Source organism: Cibotium barometz, chromosome 23 (genome assembly GCF_041138505.1).
Source record: "Cibotium barometz isolate CiBa-2024 chromosome 23, ASM4113850v1, whole genome shotgun sequence".
NCBI classification, from domain to species: domain Eukaryota; kingdom Viridiplantae; phylum Streptophyta; class Polypodiopsida; order Cyatheales; family Cibotiaceae; genus Cibotium; species Cibotium barometz.
This window is the reverse complement of record NC_141068.1, coordinates 21,820,572-21,841,465: the sequence shown is the minus strand read 5'-3', so window position 1 is coordinate 21,841,465 and position 20,894 is coordinate 21,820,572. Positions and strand designations below refer to the sequence as shown.

The following is a 20,894-nucleotide window of genomic DNA, read 5'->3' as shown; positions in this document are numbered from 1 at the left end:
CAATAATGCTTCTTGCCCAGTGAAGGGCGTTGGTAAAATTATGCTTACTGCTGCAAATGCTTTGTATGTGCCAGGCATAAAGAAGAATCTATTGTCTGTCTCTGCGCTTGCTAGACTTGGACTTGTAGTCAAATTTGTGGATGACAAATGTACTGTTCATGATTTGACTTCTGGTGATACGATTATTGCATCTGGCACCTTGTTTCGTGGGCTGTATAGGCTCAATTCTTATGACAAGTGTGTGGAAGACTCAGCAAATGCAGTTTCTGATGAAAAGGCAGTTTCAGATGCAAAACTATGGCATGCTCGTTTTGGTCATCTGAACTTTGCTAGTTTACTGCGTTTGCAAAAATTTGATATGGTTGCTTCATTGCCCCCTCTTGAGACACCATTAAAACATGTTTGTGAAGGCTGTATTTTGGGCAAAATGCAGCGTTTTGCGTTTCCAAAGGATGGTTCTGTGCGGGCCACGCGCAAATTGCAACTTATACATAGTGATGTATGTGGGCCTATGCAAACTCCATCATTTAGTAAACACTTGTACTTCGTGACTTTCATTGATGATTACTCAAGGCATGCATGGGTATATCCAGTGAAAGCAAAGTCCGAAGTGTTTTTGAACTTCAAATAGTTTTTGCTTATGGTTGAAAATGTATCCAATTGTACTGTGGATACCCTCCGTTCTGATCGAGGGGGGGAGTACATGTCTAAAGAGTTTGATGCATTTCTAGCTAGTCGTGGGATAAAACACAAATGTACAGTGCCGTATACCCCTCAGCAAAATGGTGTTGCTGAGAGGAAAAACAGGTCACTTATGGAGATGGCACGATGTATGGTCAAGAGCCAAGCTTTGCCACATGCGTTTTGGCTTGAGGCTGTCATGTGTGCTGCATATGTACTCAACAGGTGTCCCACTAAGGCCTTACAGTCTGTTACTCCATACGAAGCTTGGCATGGCAGGAAGCCTTCTATTGGTCACTTGCGTGTCTTTGGTTGCTTGGCCTTGCAGTCTGTTACTCCATACGAAGCTTGGTATGGCAAGAAGCCTTCCATTGGTCACTTACGTGTCTTTGGTTGCTTGGCCTATGCTTTAGTGCCTGTGCAACAAGATAGAAAATTGGATGATAAGGTTGTCAAAATGCATTTTTGTTGGTTACAGTGCTGAGAGCAAGGATTACAGATTGTATCATCCGCAGTCAAAGCGTATCTTGATTAGTCGAGATATTGTTTTTGTGGAAGATGCTATGCAACCTTTGTTATCATGTACCAAAGAGACAGGTGTGAGCTCACGGGATGTATTTGATACGTTGTTGCCTCTGTTTACAGGTGGGAATTCAAATGTAAGTCCTAATGAGGCAAATATTCAGTCTATGCAGATTTTAAACGACATCATAGATCAGCCTATTTCTGATGCAGATTTACAGGATGTAATTTATGAGGATAGGGCTGAAAATGAGCAAGCTAGAGGTATGCCTAAATGGTTGGTGCAAACCTTGCGTGATAGTAAAATTGATGCACCTATTTCTAGTCGTACTCGTTCAGGTTTTCAGCATGCCTCTTATGCATCAGATTGTTATGCTTTGGCTGTGTCTAGTATGTGTGAAGAGGAAGAACCTCTTTCATTTGATGAGGCACAAAAATCAGAAAATTGGTTGGCTGCAATGCAAAGTGAATATGATGCTATAATGAAGAATGGTACATGGTCTTTGTGTGATTTGCCTATTGGTAAAAAGGTCATTGGATGTAAGTGAGTTTTGAAGTTGAAACGAAAGCCAGATGGCAGTGTTGATCGCTATAAGGCTAGACTTGTTGCAAAGGGTTATGCTCAAGAAAAGGGCATTGATTTTGATGAGACCTTTGCTCCCACTTGTCGTATGACTACCATTCGTAGCATTTGTGCATTGGTAGCTCATAATGGTTGGAATGTACATCAGTTGGACATAAAGACTGCATTCTTGAATGGAGATTTGCATGAGGAGGTGTATGTATCGCAGCCTCGTGGTTTTGTTCAAAGAGGGCAGGAAAACAAAGTGTGCAGGTTGAAAAAGGCTTTGTATGGTTTAAAGCAAGCTCCACGAGCTTGGTATGAAAAGATACATGCATATTTGACTGCACATGGTTTTCAGAATAGTCCAACAGAAAGCACTTTGTATGTTAAACGTGGGGATGATGTACATCTAATCATTGCTCTCTATGTCGATGACATGCTGCTCACAGGACCAAATGAGAGTCATATTGCTGATTTTAAGGCTGGTTTGAATGCCTCTTTTGAGATGTCAAATTTGGGGCATTTGCATCATTATTTGGGAATACAATTTAAGCAGTGTGATGGAGGTATTGCTTTGTGTCAGACAAAGTATATTGAGTATTGCTTTGTGTCAGACAAAGTATATTGAGACATTGTTGCGGAGATTTGGCCTTGAAGACTGCAAGCCTATTGCTACTCCAATGGAGACAGGTTTAAAGTTGAGTCTTCATGATGCTGGAGATCACTTTGATGTCACACTCTATCAGACAGCTGTTGGTTGCCTCATTTATGTATGCATTACGAGGTCGGACATTCAGTTGGTAGTCTCACAGGTGAGCAGGTTTATGCATAGCCCAGGGTCTCAGCATTGGAAGGCAGTTAAACGCATCTTTCGCTACTTGAGTGGCACCATATATCTTGGGTTATTTTATCCCAAGGGGGAATCGTTGCCGCCAGATTTACATGCTTTTTCGGACTCACATTGGGCTGGTTGCTATGACACAAGAGTGTCCACAAGTGGTTTTTGTTTCATGCTCGGTAGCTCATGCATATCTTGGTTGAGCAAGAAGCAACCTACTGTGGCCACTTCTAGTTGTGAAGCTGAGTACAGGGCAGCTTTCACAGCTACGGTTGAGTGTGTGTGGCTCAGACGGCTTATGGCTGACTTGGGTGTTGGACAGGAGTCTGAGTCTGCCACCTCTATCTACACTGACAGTCAGAGCGCATTGGTAGTTGCGAGAAACCCAGTTTTTCATGCTCGCACAAAGCACATTGAGGTGCATTATCACTATGTCAGGGAGAGACTCTCAACAGGAGAGATCAGCTTGGCATATGTGCCAACACAGGGCAACCTCGCCAATCTTTTCACAAAGGCGCTTTCTCGTGAGAAGTTTGAAGCTTTCCGCAAAGCTTTGGGCTTGCTCCCCTTTATGGACTAATCTACTTCGGGCATGGCACTTCCCTATACATGAGTGCCAGCTCTCGTTCACACCATCACTCCCAGGGGGGATTTGTTGCCATATATATAGGCAGTGATGTGTGTGAACACACTTGGGACCGCCGGGACACTTTTTCCCTCCTTAGGAGGTTTTTTCCCCCGGCTTGTATATACGCCCATAATTCTAGGGCTAACTTATCTTTGTACATTGACACAATCTAATACACTGTGTGTTGTGTGCATTCTTGCTTCTTCTTCTCCAAGCTTTGTGTGCTTTCCTGCAACCCTAATTCCAACATTTAGGAGGAGACGACTACTCCGAAAAGTCAAAGCTTCGAATGGTTCGCATGCATTTGAAGGATGCCACCTTGAATTGGTGGCTTAAAGTGGTACGAGAAGGGACCGAGCCGAAGACATGGACTAACTTCAAGACTATGTTCAACAAGAAGTTTCTACCCCCAAACTTTGAAGCAGATGTGCAAAAGGAATGGGATGAGGTAAAGCAGAAAGTCGATGAGAATGTGGCATCTTATCTTAACAACTTTTCAACCGTATCATTAAAATTTACTTCTTATACTCCCATTCCACCACTAATGAAAATGCGTAAGTTTGTGAATGGATTGCAACCTGCAACTCCACCATCACTTGGAAGGGGGGTTTGTTGGGTATTTGAGAGTTAGTCTGAAGTCTGGTCAAGCGTCCTTACAAGGTGTGAACACCCTCCTATTAAGGGTCAAAAGATAAGTTCAATATCACAGTGAATATCATTTGAGTTATGCAAGCTTGCTCTCTCTTGGCTTGAGTATCTCATCTCTCTCTCTCTCTCTCTCTCTCTCTCTCTCTCTTACTTTCTCTCTCTCTCTTCATCTTGTACAACCATTGCTATGGCTTAAACCTTCTTCTCTCTCCAAGTTTCATCCCTCTCCACATACCCACCATAATGATCTTCAAGCCTCCATAGCTACAATGGTGTCTAGATGCCAACAAGGATAAGAACTGTACATAGTTCTATGAGGGTTAGATACCTTATAAATGGATATACAACCCATCATTATGCTTACATGGTGAAAGCAATGTAGGAGTTGGAGTCCACTTGTTTTGAGCATGCACTTGGAAATAAAAAATGGGAAGATGCCATGGATAAGGAGATGGTAGCATTGGGTGCAAATGCAACATGGGAGTTAGTGCCTTTGCCTAAGAAAAAGAAGGAAATTGGACGTAAGTGGGTGTTCACTTTGGAAGAAATGTCCATGCCCATGAATCTTTTATTCAAAAAGAAGAATATTGAGTATATCTTTTTTTTAATAGAAATTTGAGAAAGAATGTGAAAATATTCATATGAATATATCGAGAAAACATGGATAATTTTTATTCAAAAAAAAGAAATTTTTGAAACCCCTTTAACTGAAGTATACGTCTAGATTCGTGAAAAACAGAATCTTGGAGTACATTCTGAACGAGAAAGGGATTTCCCCGAAAAAGACCAGAAACATACTTAGTTGAATGAATGTGAATACTAATGATTAATTTATTCCTAGATTCTGTGGAAAAGGAATCTAGAATCCCTGAGAGGATCAAGGATCCAAAAAGTGAACGGCAATTTAGATTTAATGGAATTGAGAAAAAAGTTACCTTTAACTCGGGGAGGACTCTCTCAAGAGTAGTTTCGAGCCAAGCAACTAGCCAGTCAATGTTTCAAGTGTGACTCCACCGAGCACATCACAAACGATTATCCGAGGACCTTGGAGAAGCAATCTGAGGAAGAAGCTTCTTCAGAAAGAGAGGATGAGTACGAAGGAAATGAAAGTGTGAGCATCACAACTTTTTTCATTTCTTGGGTTGAGCAAACACCCAGGATGCTTCATTGCATCATGCCACTTGAACAGAGGAAGTTTCCAGCATGGTCTCACAGGAAAAGTCTTTACATTTGGCGTCTCCACTAGGTGGAAAATCTTTGGCCTCAGCGACGGTTGCTTCAGTTTCGAAGCTAGTCCAAGACTCCTCGCTTGCCATTTGCATTGGGTGGAGTTTCTTCAATGTCTGGCCTTTGGTGTCACAGAGGCACCGCAGGAGGACGTGTCACCAAATTTGCCTTCACCTTGGGAGGATATGCCAATGGTGTCTTCATAGTGCTCAAATTTCTTGGAAACTATACCGACAATAGTCCAGAGTTTTTTCTTTGATGTATCAGCAAATGTATTACTTGGGAGTATGTTCCACAAGGAGATGGTGATCTAGAATACAAGTGCCAAGCTGTACCAATGGATGCAGATTTGGTGTAACTCTTCTAAGGAGTACTGCTCTTGGTTCTACTTTCTTCCTTCAAAGCGCACTGAAGTTGGTACAAGTAGGTATTGTGATCTAGCTGAGTCGGTGCATTACTGACGGGATCATGGATAGAAGAGTTTTGTTGGGCCATTCTTAGAAGTGGTCTTCACGTGGACTACCACAGGATACTCGGCGGTCTACAATGTTTTTTCTTGGATGGTTGGACAAACGATAAGTGTTGGATCAAACGAGAGTTGGTCATCCGCAGGTTTCTTTGCATATCTTTGTGCTGACGCAACGAGGACGGAATGTGAGCCCCCGCACTAGACACAAAGCGATCTCGCAATGCTTAGGATTTTGGATACCATGGATGAGCTTTGCTTGGATCTTTGCCTTGGACACCATGCAGCTGAGGACAGCTCTGTTAGCACATTCATCCCCAGTTTCTACCCATTTCTGGTGTCCTTTTGGTCCCTTTTGCATGGCCCTTGATTGTGGGCTGGCCACCCTATTTTACATATTTTTCTGGGATTTTTCCCAGCCCGTATAGTATTTTCCCAGTCGGCCAACTACTGTTGTCTAGTCGGCCAGCTCTCCCCACCTATAAATAGGTGGGCTTGCCTCTCACTTTTTCATCTTGTCTTGTACATCTTTTGCTCCCTCACTTATGAGACTACTTGTGTCTCTTGCTTGGGAATGTTTTGTTTCAGTATATTCAGCATAGTTGCTCCATATCTCTCTCTCTCTTGCACTCTCTATTCAACACACTCTAGTGCCACTTTGCTTCCGCTCTGTGCACTCTTTCAAGCTCCAATGCAAGTAGGGGAGAATTTGACACGCCTCACCCGTATATAAACGTGGAGTCCTGGACAGCACCTAGAGTGCGCAACCCATGGGCAAGCGCAAGTGCCACATGGCAGGTCATGACATGGCAGGCTGGGCAACATGCCCCGACATTGATAAAACATGCCAACCAGCAATGATGGGACCTAGAAAAGCGCACATAGGAAAATCATCATATTCATCTCCATTCCTCAACAATCAGAACCTACAGAGAGTCACTCTGCAATACAGGTGGGTCAAGGAGATCTTAGGCAATGTGCGGATTGTCATTTGACGATTTGACGTCTTCATTCTCAACCACATCTTGTACTTGAATTTCAGTTGTATTACTTCACTTTTGCACATAATACAGAGCAATAGTTTAGGACACGTGTGTGTTGTATGTGTGATTCCGCCGCACTCTTTTTTATCTCTATAAACCCTAGCCAATAGGCATTGACACTCAAGCCAAGGTCAAAAAGAGTTAGAGGAGTCATGCGAGTTCACTATTTTGGGCTGAAGCTTTGTAAAATAAAAGGGGTATTTCCCTCACCTAATATATAGAACACTTTTTCCTTGTTTATTGTGTGTCTCACGCTTATCAAGATGTAGCTCTGTGTAATTAGGAGTAGGCTTAGTTAATCTTGAATAAATTGATCTCCAATTTCCAACACCAAATACCCTTCACATAGGGGACAGAGAGGCTGGTCGGCCCCTGCCCAACTGTACCCAGCCTGCTGTCTTCACACGTGTAGCCACCCACAAAGCTCCTGGCATGTTTTCCCCGCTTGTACACACCTGAACACCCACTTCTGGTCGGTCTGGCTGTCCAAAACGCAGTCAAAAATCCAGCGAAACTTTTCCTCCACAGCTCGCTAACCTCATCTCAACTCAAGGCCACTGTCCCTCTATAAACAGAGCTTGCAAATGCTAGCACTCCACTGTTTACGATACCCCCCCCCCCCCCCCCCAAAAAAAAAAAAGGGTATGTCACATGCACCTGCTTTAGGGGAATGGTGCATGTGACCTTTTGTGAACATGTGTTACTCAAATTGCGAAATGCAATTTTCAAAACCTCATGCAAGACTAAAGTTGATCATGCACATTCTCCGATGTCACTCTAAGGAGAATATCTCTCACCTTCGCAGTGTTGTCAAGGAGTTTTCAATAGTTTTCAGAAGTATTTTACACTATGTTGAAGTATTTCACTTCTTTTTTACGAAATATAAAATGATTCAAATAAATAATTTATCAGCAAGTAATTTGGCAGCAATTTAACAACTTTAAGACTTTTACTATGAGGATCTTTAGCTTACCCCTGAGGAGAGAACACCTTTCGCTTTGGGGGATTCTTAGAATAAGCATTCAAGATCCTACAAAAACCAAGGTCAAAACCATCAGCTTGAAGTTCGACGCTTATCACCAGTGACCACAGTACGCAACATTGAAAGATGAAAAGCACTTTGAATTCTGCCATAATGCAAACTAAAGTGTATGGGACGCATACCAAGATTATAAATGGCATGGGCAACCATTTTGTACTGCTAATTTGTCAATTATTTGGGTGACCATTTTGCAGTGCAATAATTATGCAAAGTCTCTCCCTCTCTCCCACCCCCCTCCTCCATACACTCTCATACTTTAGGCCTTAAACCACATTATATAAAAGAGATTGAGCAGGTTGTTAGTACCGTGAAAACAAATTAGCAACCTCTTCACATTCCCGAGAATTGTAGAACCAGATGCCATTGACCTCCTGCACAGCATTGCGGTAGAGCAAGTACGGTACTTGCACCTCGTACTCAAAATCATCAAGCAAATTCTCAACCAAATTCTCTGCATGTAAATTAACATATAAGCAGCTACTCTATGACAATGCAGGCAACAGGTTCTACTCCATATTTAGCCATGGCAGAAATGTTGAGACACTATGAGGAATGCTAATCATGTTAAGGAGAAACCACCAATAAAGTGCCTTAATTAGGCAAGATTTTAATAATGCTAATATTAAAAGTTTAATCTGGCCCTTTGTAACCTCTCCCCCCAAAGAAAATAGAAAAGAATGCCCTTCCATGCACACCTGTGCTCCTTCGGTTCATGACAATAAACTGAAAACGAGGTTTCGTCCTCCTGCAATGACATTCCACAATTCAAATAGAAGCCACAGTATGATGTAAAATTTAACTGCGAAAACCATAGCTCACCTTTTCACTACAAATAGTGACCCTTCCACATCCTTTCGGCTCTATAAAAGCAGAAATAGCAATGTGAGAGAGAAATCAAGAACCAAAACCAGATTCACATGTCAATGGGAAGCGTGGATCTCTAGCTGTAAAATACGGAAACTGCATGTCTTAAGCACTGTGCAAAACGCAAAGATGAACAGAGAGAAGAGAGAGAGATGTTGCTGATACAGTGTTCTCTCTATATATGTATCAAGATGTACATAGATCCTAGCCAACATGGCCTCCAAAAGGAAAACACCTAAGCCTAAGACCTATCCCACCTATCAGGGATCAAATGAATATAAAAGGAAGTGAACTTGCCTATTTATAGGCTCCTAAATGCCCCTATGCTGCAGTCGGCCAGATGGACTGTAGTCAGCTAGGTCCTTCGACAAATAAATGCCAAAATACCAGTAAAATGCCAAACTGCTAGGTTATGTCCTCTAGCTTCTAACTACCTAGGGTTAAATACTACCATTAATCCTGGCTGTTTACTGCCCCAAAAGGTGGTTGTCACGGGTATCCCGCACTTGGATGCCACGTGGACATATCTGTACAGCAGGTGCAAGACTTGGAGTCATAGTCACATGGAACGTGGAACGTGAACGGGAACAAGGCCCAACTTCGGATCGGAAAACGGGGACGTTTGTACTCGGAATGGGAACAAGAACGACACGTCATCATGAGATAGAGTTTAGATAGAAATGAGACATTAATTATGTTGCGAACAAGTTACAAGATAGACAAATAGAGTAAAGAATGCAATAAATTTACAGCATACAAACTCGGAAAAACTTCAAAGAGAACAATTTTCAAAAGTAGCAGCTAGCCATGTTCATAGATTTCTCATGAAGAAAACAAGGGTACAACCATAGTTGTCACGGTACGAAAATACAATACCATACGATACGATACCGTTCGGGAACTTTTGGTACGATATGGAATTTTGGGATACCGTACGATAAAATACGGTTTTTTTTTACACTTACAAACTATGGAGCTTCAAGCTTGAATGTGAGGAAAGGTTGGGGAGGGGAAGAGTCTACAGTGCTTGAGGAACAAGAATATGGAGATGTGTCTCCCGGTTGGATCTCCCAATTGTCTCCAAAAAAGAGCCTGTATGGGTAATGCGATACCAAAGGTCTCCCGGCGTAGCCTTTTTGACTAAGGGACCGTCCTTGCACAAATACAGGCAGTGCATCTAGGGTGATAGGTTTAGGGACTCCTCTGTAGATCAAAATGGCCCTGTCCAAATCTTCTCCCTCGTACATAACTTGAGGATCCGACTGTCTAGCCTACCTATACAAGGGATCTCCAAGTGATGTAGCAAGCTTCTCTCATCCTACCAATCTACCTTGCCAGATTTTTTAGGTCTCTCAGCAACCCCATACGGAATATTGAGTGGACACGAAAGTTGCAAAGTACTTTGCATTTGGGATCTTCATTGAGCAGGATTTATATTTTTGTACGAAACCGTACAATATCGTACAAACCATATGGTACGAATTGATTCGTACCGGTGCGAGAAACAACCCTGGGACATGGGTACAACAAAGGACTTGGATAACTAAGGAAATGAATACAAAGAGCTATTAAGGAACTCTAAAAAGGAGAATGTCAAATAGAGCTTAGAATATCGGTTTTAGAGATCCGTGCAGGTCGGTGTAAGCCAGCTGGTGCAAGCGGCTGCTGCTGCAGGACATCTGCTACAGGCGGTGGAGGCCAACTGGTACAGGCGGCTGCTGGACAGTTGGCACAGGCGGCTATTGCAGGTCAGCTGGCGCAGGGCAACTGGTACAGTCGGCTACAGGGCAGTTGGCGCAGGTCAGCTAGTGCAGATCTGTACAAGGCAGCTAGCGCAGGAGGTCGGCTAGTGCAGGTCTATACAGGACAGCTGGTGCGGGACAACTAGTACAAACGGTTGTCAGGACAGCAAGCGCAGCCTGAATCCTTCTCTCTCTCTCTCTCTCTCTCTGTCTCTCTCTCTCTCTCTCTCTCTCTCTCTCTCTCTCTCTTCCCCTCATGTGAGCTCTGGAGGGCAAAGGCGGGTGGCTGCAATTTCAGGACAGCATACTCTATACTCTCAGGGCTGGTGTTTTTGAGGAGGATTGGACTGAGGGATAGCAGTGTACCTACTGAATATCTTTCTCTCTGTTTCCACTGGCTTATGACTGCTTCAGAGTTGTTTCTTCTGGGCCTTTGTGAGAGGAGGGGTGTGGCAGTTTGAAGGGTGGAAACAGAGTTAGATGGTGGATTTGTTCTTTGGCTGAGTTTGAGGCTATGATCATCGAACAGCCAAATGCATGCTCAAGGCTTCCCTATTGCATTGTCTTGGTTGATTAGAGGAGACAGCAGTGTGTTGCTTTTGTAGGACACAGATCTGTATGTGTATCCTCTATGCTAAGAGGTCTTGAGGGTTGCCAGATTGGACATGCAGGTTTCTTTTCCTTGATTGGCTTTGTTGTACTCAGTTAAGCTTTTCCATTGAAATTGAATAAAGAAATACCGAAAGGGGCACCAAGCTTTGGGGCCAACAGGTATCGTTCTCCTTTTTGTTTTGAAGCACTCTAGCTCTGGTTTATTTGTTTAATTGTCTGGACTACAATTGGATAGGTGACTGCTAGTCCCCTTGTAGAGCTTGCCTACAACAACACACGGTACATGCATCCATGGGAAAGGCCCCCTTTGAGATCGTCTATGGCAAGGTGATCTTGCCACCCATCCTTCACACCAAGGATGAGATATTTGATGCCAATGAGTATATTCAAGATCTTGATGTTGCCTTTGCACACAAGTGCGGGCGCCGGAACAGCCATTGCCACGTCTCAAGATAAGCATAAAAGGGCTGTTGACAAGCATAAAAGGCCAATGGACATTAAAGAGAAGATTGGGTATTGTTGAAGCCTGAAAGTTGAGAAAGCAAGACTTCGCAAGAGGCCAGGGAAAGAGAGAGCATGCCCTAAGCTTTCTACCAAGCATAATGCGCCTTCAAGGTGATCAAGTAGATCGATGAAGTTGCTTTCAGGTTAGCATTACCTGATCATTTGTCATGTGCAAGACATGTGCAGGCTATTCTCAGAGCTATTTCTTGAAGGGGCAACAAGATAAAGAACCCGAATATGACCAGATTTAGGAGTTGTTGCTGTTAGTTTGGGCAGAAGGACCATATGGAAGAGTCAAGGGCTCTCGGCCAAATGTATGAAGAAATAATCACATGTCAGCTGCAGCAAATCTGATGGACTTTGTCCAGGACCTGGCCGACCGACAGTCAGCCAGTCCATAGGAAAGTTCATGCCCTATAAAAGGGCACAAGGGCTCATCGTTTTGATCATTCAACTATGTATGAGTTGGGTCATAGATCTAGGACTAGACTAGGGTGTCTACCTTTTCATGAAGGCAGCCTTGTGAGGGAAAAAGGACAAAAAGACCAGATTGAACACTTGTGCAAGAAAGACCTTCACCATGTGCTTGAATTTAATGGTCATCTTGACCAAGAAATGAAGAACTTGTTGTCAAATAAATCACATAAATGCTGCAACCGAGAGGAATATTCCCTGTGTCCCTCCACACGATATTCCACAGTAAATGCTCCAAAATCTGGTTCTGTTCTGATCTTCTCTTCTTTATCTTGTTGCCTCCTTAGGGTTAGCCTCTGGTTGCCCCATGGAGGATGCCATCTTGACCAATTTAATGGTCATCTTGTACACCTCTCTCTTGTCCCATGGATCCGAATGCCAAGTTATCTAAGGAGGATGATACACCCTTGGTGGATTCCACAGAGTACCGGCAGATTGTAGGCTCATTGCTTTACCTTGCCAACACCCGTCCAGACATCTCCTATGCTATGAGTGTCCTCAGCCAGTTCTCATCAACCGCTCGAAGGTCTCATTGGTAGGCAGCTTTGAGAGTTCTTCGTTATCTTCGAGGTACTTCAGATTATGGCATCACCTACTCGTCGTGATGATTTGGTTGGCTTCACAGATTCTAATTGGGTAGGCTGTATTGATACTCGGAGGTCTACATCTAGACATTGCTTCATGCTTGGTTCTGGATTGGTTTCTTGGAAGTCTCAAAAGCAGAGGACTATTTCTCCTTCCATCGAGGCTGAGTATAAATCCTACCTTCTCTCCTCTTCTGAGGCACTTTGGATTCATCAGATTCTAGAGCATTTGTGCTGTGCCGACACTTCCCCGGTAACTATTTTCTCGGATTCTCAGAGTGCTATTCCTCTAGCACAGAATCCTGTGATACGAGGACGATCCAAGCATAATGAAGTGCATTATCATTTTTGTACGCGACTAGATCGAGTTGGGCCTTCTTCGACTGGCCTACTGTTCTACCAAGGACAATGTGGCTGATATCTTCACCAAACCACTTCCAGGAGCTACTATGGAGGTGTTACTTCAGCGTGCTGGTATTGGACAAACCCTCTGAAGAGGAGGTGTTGGATTATGTCATCTCCAGAGGGTCTACATCACCTTTTTTCATACTTGTATTGGCCATTTATGAGGCCCTGCATTGGCATATCTTAGCAGAGATTATTCAACATTTTTCTACCATTTTTTGGTATTTTTAGGCATTTTTTGTAGCATTTTATGCTACTGCCATGCTGTCGACCTGCTCCAGCATCTTGGGGGAATATATAAGGGCTGGCTCCCTTTCCCCCAATTCATCTCATTTTTCAACATTCAGTTGAGGTCATTAGCAGCTGCTACTGCTTCTCACCATTGTGCAGCACCTACGGGCTTTCCTCGTGCTCAGATTTCAGTAATAAACATCAGTTTCCAGCATTTACAGGTCTTGTACCTGGGCCTACATCTGTGTTTTATATTTGCTTCACTTTCTTTCAGCCTATGGCTATAAGATTTGTACTACCTTTTTGTACATTATGAATATACGGAAACTCAGCTATCGCTCTCTGTCTCTCCTCTCTCTTCTGTGTGCGTTTTGCATCAACATGTTCCAAGATGGTGTTTAGGGCTGAAAGAAGACTCCCAGAGCTTCTACATGCAACATCATTGGAGGATTCACAATGCATTTCATGTGAGTTTATTACGGAAGTACATGGGGCTAGACCCGCAGAAGCACATCACAAAAGAGCCATCAAAGATTGATGAGCTTGAAGAGATCCTTCAGCCAGAGCAAATAGTATTTCACAAGAAGAGAAAGCTACTTGGTGGCAAGGGCTTTCCATGCGATACCCTGTGAAATTCAAAAACTATCTTCCTATTTGATGCAAAGTGGGTTGACGAAGAATACGTCATTGGCTCTCCGCAACTTCTTCATGCATACCTCGATGCTTTTCAGTTGAGGACAACTATTTAGAAGCCAAGGGGATGTCACCATTTGGCCACCCAAATGGTCCTCTCCTGTCTCGTGCCCTTTTACATGGGCTAGACAACATTCCTACCACCCATATTGAGGCCAATGTGTGGATCCGACTGTTAGAAATCCCAATTTTCGTGCCCATTTTGTGGCCAATGTGTGGATTGGAGCATCAGGGATCCCAATTCCGTGCTTCCACATGTTTGCATGTTTGAAATTGTTTTTGTGTGAACTATTTTTGTGCAATTGCTCGCTATGGATGTCCAATTCACGGGCTTGGGACGCCTCTGAGAACCGTGAGAATGCCCTGTATTCCGACATGTTTTGTGGCGTGTGAACAAGTGGTAAGTGCACCCCAAACCTTTGTTTTAATTTATTAAAATGCTTTATAACGTTTATAACCTTTGCAAGTTCACACACATTAAAATTTGGGTGAACAATTTATTAAAGTGCCTAGGCCCAACTTGGTGAGCACCGTATATGGGCAACCTTATGGTATGGTGTGCAAGATGGACACCCAGTAAGTGAGTGTAACATGCAGCGAAAGTCTTCGTATTGGAGAATCCTGTCACACAAATGCTCACACCGTCTTCTGTATCCTGAGTTTTGCAAGTTTAGCAATCCACTTCAATACTTCAAACTTTAGAGAGATGAGAGAGAGAGAGAGAGAGAGAGATGAGAACTATACACCATATGGGGTCCCGAATTACCCACTGAAGGGCCCCCTATCCTGTTACCGAGATAGTATTTGCTTTATTATCTTTAAAGAGACTGACGTGTGACTGACGATAAGCCAAACGCAAGACCTCTAAAGACCAAGTGTTGGGCTGAACTATGCACTGCTGTAGAAGCACCAAAGATGTCCAATCTCGAGCCTATGCACTCTTCCCAAAGGTATGAGGGAGGGATGCAAAGCTAGGACTGAGAGAGGGGCTGTTTGGGACTGTTCTAGCCTGTATATGAAAGCTGTAAATGAATGAGAATGCTGCGTTTTACCTTCACCAAGAGGCTGGAGCAAAACGATGATATGATGAATGCTGAAAACTATGTGGATGCAGAAAATGCAAGGCTGAATGCTGGCTGAACGCTGAACTGATGCGTTTGACTGATGTAGATGGCTAAATGCTTATGCGTTTGAGGCACCTAGGGCTGTAGGAGACAAATGCTAAAGAGAGAGGGCTGAAACTGCAACCGCTTATGCTCCTGAGGCTGAAGATGACAAGCGCTTGATTGCTCCTTTGCTGAATATGATGAATGAATGAATGATTATGCAAAGCCTCTATTTATATGGACAAGATGTGCCAGTCGGCTAGCTACAGTGCTGGCCCACTGCACATGTTCAAATAAAATGTCTAAATGATGTATAAAATGCTAAAAATGCTGGGAAAAATACCAAAAAAATCTTATATAAATCTTGGATGCTATCTGAGGTTCCTGCAATGGTCTAGATGCTATGCATGAATGTTGTGCAATATGCAAGATGCTTTCTGATGCAAACCCTAAGGTTTCTACTGACTGTATATGCATGAATGCGTCTCTTTAAGTGGGTTAAGGGACTTAGACTGACTAACTGACTATGGCTGAGAATGACCTACGTAGCTCGTGCCTGACTTATCCTGGACTGAGGATATACAATGGGGTCATGGCGTACGACAAATATCATCCTACTAGGTTCTAATAATGTACAGATGTTGCACTGCTGATGATGAGCCAGTTTGTCACCATGCACTACAGTGCAGAGTGCATGTGACAGTGAGCTAGGCACCCAGTGACCTCCCAAGGAGCAAAGGGTGGGTGTGCGCACTTAAGTGAGCATGCACGACTTCTTCCTCCCTCTCCGCAAGCTAAATCGCCATCTTCACTCTACACAAGCTCTCCATCATTTTTGCTTGAATAGATGGCTACACTCATCCATTTGCAAAACAGGGCACATATCTGTGATCCTGATCAGAAGGGCGACCTGCTACACCTCCCTACACACGCGAATATATTGTTTGGTACATGCTTTCATATTTCTTGTTTATGGAAAATCTGGCTTAAGAGCCCATGGACCATTGTACAAAATATATATATATATATACCCAGATGAATCCAGGAACATGCCCAAATTCACCTTATAAGAAAGTGCAATTTATAACCTCATGGTAGTCATCCACAAGACAATAAACCATCAACTCCATCATGCATAGTATGGACTAAATACTACGACATCTCCACTAGTGTCATCAGTAGTGGGTGTAGAACTTGGTATCAATATATGCTCCCACACACACACCCCATGCACACACACACATAAGAACATACATTCATACAAAGGTCTGTGTACTTAGTTTCTATCAGAGCTCCGGTGTTACTCCTATGTATTGAGGGGGGAGTCAGCCCGGTTCCAGCCCCAACGTGGTGTCACTCTGCAATTGTTCATTTTCAGCATTGTCTTTGTCTTGTGTTGTTTCCATTTCATAAGTGTTTTAAGTGTTAATTATTTACAAGACGGCACCAAGTAGTACTCACATCCGACCCGGTGAATTACAACCCGCCCTGAGGTAGCATAATCTTCCGCATGAAGACGGTACAATTGTGGCCGCAAAGCAGCCCGGATAGCAATCGCAGGCCAATGGGGATTTGACCAGATGACCTCCCCCTTCCAGGTCACAAACCCACACCGCTAGGCTACTCACCCATTGGTCTTTCTGTACCAATCTTACATGTGTACGCATACCGATAGGATAGGTACAATGGCCATGGCAACCGATAGGATACAATGGCCATGGCAACCGATATAAATGCATGCATCCGTACTGACTTGGAGATGTGTGCATCCATATTGATTGCTGGGTGGCATACCAATAGAGGAATGCATATGTTCATCACCCGTACCAACTTGGAGATGGGTACATCTGTCACTTGCCGTGCTGGCGGGGCTGCTGCTTCTGGTTTGGTTACAGGTCAAGGGGTCTAAGACACTGGTGTACTTACTGTATGATGTACTGAGATGCCTTGCTTTGAAACCTGGTATTCTATTAATACAATAACTACTTCTCCAAGAAAAAAAGACCCCCTCATTGCCAGTCAACAACTCCGACAAAACCTTAACATCTCCAACAAAGGCGAACCAAGTTTTTGACCCCAAAGTTATTGTAAGCCCCAAGTATCATGACACGTGCACGATCACAAAAAGATGCATAAATCTGCACTCATAATTCCTACAGTTTTGATGCACCATGCATGATGTGCATCAGACAATCAAGGAATCAACCCAGATAATCCAAAATCCATAAACTAGAAGAAACTCACATTCTATGCCCCTCGTGCATACACAAGTGTTGCTCTTTGGCTACACCAAAATTGAGCATCTACCTCACCCCTCCCAGCCCTTTTGAGCTTTGGGGGAGGTGCATGAAATGTAACTGCAACCCCTTGCTCCACTAAATTTTCATGATTAGAGATATTCGGATGTTGATGCTACATTTTGAAAACTAGATATTAAGGGGCCTGGTGGGGCATGACCAGGACTGTAGAAATGAAACAAAATCAATTAAAAATCACTCACCCATTGGCATTTGTCCACATCAAACTCATACAGGGTAACATGCCCCGCAGTGATAAGGATGTCTTCAACATGGTGATCAATACGTTGCAGGACTGTTAGGTTGAGCTCCCATGTGCTTTCCTGATTGATCAATCTACCAGTCTGCGCCATGTCTGCTTTCCTGCTTCTGTTCTGACTTCCAGCTACACAGAAGAAACCCTCGATAATGGAAATTCTAAATATTGACCCTGCTTACTTTCTGCTTGTCTATTTACCTGGTCTCTCCCCTTCCCTTGGCTCTCCGAACGAAACTGAGCCCAAACCCTAATTAATCCCAAACTCCAGATAATCAGGGACCCTATGATGAGAAGCCATTGCCCTGACGATCAAGATAGAATCCCGCAACAGCCAGAGATCAAACAGCAGTCAACAGAAACGCTACTGCCCTGCTTCACAAATGCAGAAAATGTCCGAATGAGACCCTTAAAAAACAGAGAACCTCACTGTTTTTTCTCTGGCAATGAAGTTAAGTCCCGATCCGACCATAAATCAAGCTACTGTACGCAGAAACCCTAATTCCTGAGTGATGACTTCACCAGAATGCAGCGAAGCGCAGAACGATACTGGGTTTACAACCCTGAAGGACGAGAAATCCAGGCCGTTGAGAGTCTGGCAAAAGAGGGAAAGGGCAAGAATCTTTATAATACACTGGTGTGACTAGACTGTTGAAAGGCAAGAATCTTTATAATACACTGGACTGTTGATCACATAAAGTAAGACATTCCTCGTCTTTTTTTTTACCAATAATATATATTTATATTTATATTAACTATTTAAAATCAGTCATACATCACCCCCAAAAACACAATTATCTGCTCCTTTTTGATCTCATTTAAGATTTTACAAAGAAATTCCTATCTATCATCTTCGCACAAGAAGCGAGATTGATCCCAAGATATCTGATACCCCAATAATAAGCAAGCCTCCATCATGGCCTCAGTGGTGCAGCCCTGGGGAGACTATTTCTTTAACATTCCCCCATGCTTTGACCACACCTTGACAGTAGGTCTAGTGCCAACTAGGTTCTCAATAAAGGCCACAAAAGTGTGATCCATCTGTTTTTCCTTGCGGTACCATCTCTGAGTTTTAGGACCAAATCTTGGAGGCCTTTTCTTCTCAATCCAACAACTCACCTGCATCCAACAAATCAATATTAGGGATAGAACCCTAGTATGCATGAAGCTCAGCCAAAATCAGGGAAATAATCAAGGCATATTCCTCGTCTTATTCAAGTGGTTAGCTTATCATAAGTGTTCAAGAATGTCATGATAAGCAATGGTTCATGTGCTTGCACATGAGTGCATGCGTGTGTGCATGCGTGTGTGAGTGAGAGGAGGAGGGGAGGGGGGTTAGGCGGGGATTATATCAACTCATGGTGTAAACCACTACATGGGAGCTCATGGTGGTGTGTGTGTGAGAGACGTCTTCTTTAATAACCCTTACTCCAAACCATGATTATTATCACAAAGAGGGTAACGGACTTCATTCAAAACCCAAGGACCTTGGTATTGTTTAGGGATTGGGAAATTGAAATGGCCAAGATAAACTCTATAACAAGAAGGTGTGATCTAGCACGTCTTACATGCTGCACAAAAAAAGGGGTGATATTTGTCTTTAATATTTCAACTCCACGTTGAGCAACCCCATTCGAGAAGATGCTCAACTCCACGTTGAGCAACCCCATTTGAGAAGATGCTACTTACAATAACTATTATAATGGTGTTGCATCTTGTTGTTAGATTCAAAATTTTAATATTGCAATCCCTGAATGAAAGAGTAGATATATTTTTTAACCTTGTTAAAAAAATATTCAATCTACCCATAAACCAATCCACTATCGCTTTGTCAAATACCTCCACTCCCAAAGGACAACCAAGATCCCTAAAGACTCGACCTTTAATAATCACCCGACACCCTCATCAAGTAACATTGAATGAATCATCTTTACATAGACTTTATTTGTGAATATTACATCTAGACCCAAAGGCATTTGCAAAACATTACACAAGAAATAGAGGTTTCCTAACATTGTCATTTAAGGCTTCTTGAAACAACAAAAGAATCATCATCAAAGCATTAAAGAAGAAGTTGATCATCATTATTAATTTGGAGCCAAATAATCTGACCTTCTAGGTAGTTCCAAGGAGAAACAAGTAAAGTATGTGAAGCAACAACAAAGAGCACGGGGGCCAAGAGACACCTTTGTTTGGATGGCAGAGTTGGTCCTAGAACTCCATGAAAAATTTAACACTTAGGCTATCACAACAAGAGATTTGTCCTTACCCATAGTCTTCAAGGCCTCAAATCATTCATTAGCCTCATGATGTCTCTTTCAACCCACTGAGCCTATTCATCACTAACAAGTGTTGAACCTAATTTGGAAAGCATCTAGAATCATCTTCATTGAGACTAAGTGAGCATCCACTTATTAGCAAGTTTCATGAGATCAGAGATTATAGTGCCATCGTTGTCATTACCGAATCATGTTCAAGGCTTCAAATCATTCATAAGCCATGATGTCTCTTTCAACCCTCTTAGCCTATTCATCACTAACCAAAATTTGAACCCTTAAAAAACAAGAGAGCATCCAATCCTTGGCTTCAAATCATTCATAAGCCATGATGTCTCTTTCAACCCTCTTAGCCTATTCATCACTAACCAAAATTTGAACCCTTAAAAAACATGTTCAAGGTTCAAGGCTTCAAATCATTCATAAGCCATGATGTCTCTTTCAACCCTCTTAGCCTATTCATCACTAACCAAAATTTGAACCCTTAAAAAACAAGAGAGCATCCAATCCTTGGCTTCAAATCCACTTAGCCTATTCATCACAAACCAAAATTTGAACCCTAAAAAACAAGAGAGCATCCAATCCTTGGCTTCAAATCTTTTTCTAGAATCATCTTAAGTGTGAACCCAAAAAGAGCACCCACTTATTAGAAAGTTACCATGAGACTGCCGGAGAGATGACAATGCCATCACCATGTTTACCTTCAAAAATGCAATTGTGTTGGCTTTTATTTTTCCAAGATTAAAATAAAACTTTGAAGGTGGCAACCTTTTAAAGAGCCCACCCCACACTTGAGTCCATGTGTTCCTAACTGGCCTAAATATCCTCGGAAGCAGCATTTTTTAAAGGGCAATTGCATGGATTGCCTTGTAAGAAGAAGCCTTCCTAATCTTCTTCAAAGAGCATACGCTTATCCCTTCTTTCAGCAACTCTAACCTTTCCAAACTCCCTTATTGTGGTTTGCATGAAATAAATTTTCCCCAAGCAAATGTACCATTACCAATGTTATTATTTGTTGAAAATTATGGTGATAAACGATGTGTATGTTTAAGGGGAAGCACATGAGCCTTCTATTTTAGCACATGTGAACATGTGGAGGTCTACAGGCCCTTAGGAATTTGTATGGTGTGTGTGAGTTAACCACTTTGTAGGTTAACACGGTTTCCCCCACTCGACCTACCATAAAGCAC

The 20,894-nt window shown here is 42.8% G+C and overlaps 1 protein-coding gene across 2 annotated transcripts in view; it reads right to left on the bottom strand.

Annotated features, from left to right (window-relative positions):
• LOC147625744 (mRNA-decapping enzyme-like protein) overlaps nucleotides 1-18,077 on the bottom strand; it is a 40,333-nt gene extending 22,256 nt beyond the window's left edge. The window contains exons 1-6 of one of the 2 annotated variants that reach the window (XM_086817294.1): nucleotides 17,951-18,077; nucleotides 17,376-17,800; nucleotides 8,480-8,520; nucleotides 8,356-8,405; nucleotides 7,967-8,111; nucleotides 7,592-7,648 (exon numbers count right to left, since the gene is read on the bottom strand). In XM_086817294.1, the coding sequence (XP_086673420.1) occupies nucleotides 7,592-7,648; nucleotides 7,967-8,111; nucleotides 8,356-8,405; nucleotides 8,480-8,520; nucleotides 17,376-17,525 (443 nt within the window). In that variant the 5' untranslated portion in view covers nucleotides 17,526-17,800; nucleotides 17,951-18,077. Of the gene's footprint in view, nucleotides 1-7,591; nucleotides 7,649-7,966; nucleotides 8,112-8,355; nucleotides 8,406-8,479; nucleotides 8,521-17,375 lie in introns of both variants that reach the window. The other variant, XM_086817295.1, reaches the window with a different exon arrangement.
• Nucleotides 18,078-20,894: the final 2,817 nt, after the last annotated feature.